Genomic DNA, 3279 nt, shown 5'->3' on the forward strand with positions numbered 1-3279 from the left:
CACGAAGATATTTACTTAATAACACGATCTCTTTGCGCATTGATTAGAATAACCTATTTCATTACTTGCACCTTTGATACTAAAAAGTTTGATTGAATAATTTGTTGATCCGCTTTGATATAAATATTGAGTAGGATTTAATAGCTGGTGGAACAGAGAGCTCTGCAGTTACTGTAGAATGGGCAATTTCGGAGATGTTGAAAAAGCCAGAGATTTTCAAAAAGGCAACAGAAGAACTAGACAGAGTGATAGGAAGAGAGCGATGGATTGAAGAGAAAGACATTGTTAATTTACCTTACATTAACGCCATCGCTAAGGAGACAATGAGGTTACACCCGGTGGCCCCAATGCTGGTGCCACGGAAAGCCCGCGAAGATATTAAGATCGACGGCTATGATATCCCGAAAGGGACACAAGTGCTAATCCATGTTTGGACCGTTGGCAGAGACCCCGAGATATGGGACAACCCAACTGAGTTTCAACCCGAACGATTTCTTGGTAAGGATATTGATGTGAGAGGCCATGATTATGAGTTGTTGCCATTTGGTGCTGGTAGAAGAATGTGCCCGGGTTACCCTCTTGGACTCAAGGTGATTCAATCAAGTTTGGCTAATTTGTTACATGGCTTTAATTGGAGACTACCTGATAATATGAAAAAAGAAGACTTGAATATGGAGGAAATTTTTGGGCTTTCAACTCCAAAGAAATATCCTCTTGAGGTGGTCATAGAGGCTAGACTTCCTAACCGTCTTTATTCCATCTGAGTACTAGGGTTAAGTGTTTTGGAATAATTGTGAGCATTGTGTGCTGCTATGAAGTTTAATTTCATGAACTCCCTCTCTCCTTTCCCCTGGAGAAAAATAAGAACTACTTTGGATCATATTGTTATGATGGTCAATAGAACCTCCAAAACTAGTAAGTGATGGTTATGATTTTTTATCTATGATCACGGTTGTAGTATCTAAATTCTGACACTTTAGGCTATATTTTTTTTATTGTGACCATAGGTTATTCTATGATTACGCGTAAAAATTATGACCATAATCTAATTTATAGTCACGATTTTAGTGTGACCATAGCTTATCTATCGTCACTCTATTTTAAAACCATGAACATAGATTAGACTGTAGTTACCCTTTTAAAAAATTGTGATCATAACCTACTCTATGGTCACTCCTGTTTTAAACCGTGACCATAGTTTATTCTATGGTCACCCTTTTATATAACGGTGACCATAGCCTAATCTATGGTAAGGTTTTAGCGTGACCATAGCTTATCTATGATCATCCTATTTTAAATCCTATTTTAAAACCTTGACCATAGCCTTCTCTATGGTCACAATTTTAGCATGACCATAGCTTATTTATGGTTACCCTATTTTAAAACCATGACTATAGTCTACTCTATGGTCACTTCTGTTTTAAACCGTGATTATAGCTTATTCTATGGTCACCCTTTTATATAACCGTGACCATAGCTTAATCTATGATACAGTTTTAACGTGACTAACTGACTATAGGTTATCTATGGTCATCCTATTTTAAAACATTGACTATAGCCTTCTCTATGGTTTTCCTTTTATAAAACCATGACCATAACTCACTCTATGATCATCATTTTAAAAAATCGTGACCATAACCTTATCTATAATCACGGTAAAAATTGTGACCATAACTTATCTATGGTCATCCTATTTTAAAACCACGAACATAACTTATTCTGTTTTCTAAGATTTATTATTTTTTTTTTAAAAAAACATAATCACATTCCAGAATTATTATCATCACAAAATAAGTCTAAAAAGGAGAAATTCAGGAAATCTAAATCATAAAATTTACATTATAAATTAGATATGTTTTTAGTCCAAATAACACAAATTAAAATAAGACATAATTTATTCATTACATGTAATACCAGATAAAGTCTCTTAAAAAAATACAGAAGACATAAAAATATTAAATTTAGATAACTAAAGTATATATGAGACTCATCCCATCTCATATTTCTATGAAACATAATATTTTTTTTATATTATGTCCTTCTGCTAGCAAAAAAAATAAATATGTTAAAACGGAACAAAAATACTTTCGATGACATAGAACAGTTGAGTAATGAATATGTGACACAAATTTAATAAGTCAATCAACATTAAAAAGGACTATATTAACAAGTCAATCAAAAATAGAAAGGTACCGTAAAAAAAATTTCAATGACAATAAAAAAAATTTAAGTCAACTAATGCAGTTGTGTCTTATTCTATTTAAAATCTGACACCAATGCTCTAAGTATACCATTCTTATAACACTTTGTTTGGATGAAAGATGGAAAATGAAAAGAAAGAAAATGGGAGAAAAGAAAATGGAAGAAAAGAAAATGAAAGGAAAAGTTAATTTTTTTTATGTTGTTTGGATGAAGAGAAAATAAATGGAAAGAAAATAGGAGAAATTTTTTTTTTGTTTAGATAGAAAGAAAAGTAAGAAGAAAGAAAATCATAACTAAGTGAAATTACATTAACATCCTTCTCTATATTATATATAAATAATACTATATCAATATATTTTTACCATTGTTTCTATAAAGGGTAAATATGTCTTTTACCATTGTTTATACTTTTTTAACCAGTTTTCATCTCATGTCCGAGAAGAAAACTTTTCCATTGCCTCCGTACCACTTTTATGTTTTTCTTCCTATTTTCTATCTTAATCCAAACAGAGGAAAAATTAATTTTCCCTTTATTTTCCATCCTTACGTTTTTCTTCCACCCAATTTTCTTTAAACCAAACAATGCATTAATGAGCTTCTTAGTTGGAGAATTGGATTTGGAGGGAATTGGGAGAAACGACATTGTTTGGGGGAGGGGTTTTAAAAAAAAAATAGAAAAACCGTGACCATAGATATGTTTACGTCACTCCTCAAAATTGTAGTTACCATTTCGTAAAATCGTGACTATAGACCCTTTTAGGTCACTCTTTTTTAAAAATTGTGATCATAGACTCTTTTAGAGCACTCCAAAATCGTGATCATAGATCCTTTTAAGTCACTTCCAAAATCGTGACCATAGACCAAGTCATCCTTTTTTAAAAAACTATGATCATAAATTTTTTTTTGTCACCTTCAAAACTATAATCATAAATCTCTTTAGGTCACCTCAACATTGTGACTATAGATCCTTTTAGGCCACTCTTATTTTAAAAACCGTGACCATCTTTATAAAAATTTTTTGTTGGGTCTTGATACTTCGATCATTTTTATAGTCGAATAAATTTTTATTACTAAATT

The 3279-nt window shown here is 31.7% G+C and overlaps 1 protein-coding gene across 1 annotated transcript in view; it reads left to right on the top strand.

Annotated features, from left to right (window-relative positions):
* The window catches only part of LOC107618156 (cytochrome P450 71A1), a 3258-nt gene extending 2292 nt beyond the window's left edge, over window positions 1-966 (top strand). Inside the window, exon 2 of the mRNA XM_016320115.2 lies at window positions 135-966. Within this exon, the coding sequence (XP_016175601.2) occupies window positions 135-764 (630 nt within the window). The 3' untranslated portion in view covers window positions 765-966. The remainder of the gene's footprint in view (window positions 1-134) is intronic.

Source organism: Arachis ipaensis, chromosome B09 (genome assembly GCF_000816755.2).
Source record: "Arachis ipaensis cultivar K30076 chromosome B09, Araip1.1, whole genome shotgun sequence".
NCBI classification, from domain to species: Eukaryota; Viridiplantae; Streptophyta; class Magnoliopsida; order Fabales; family Fabaceae; genus Arachis; species Arachis ipaensis.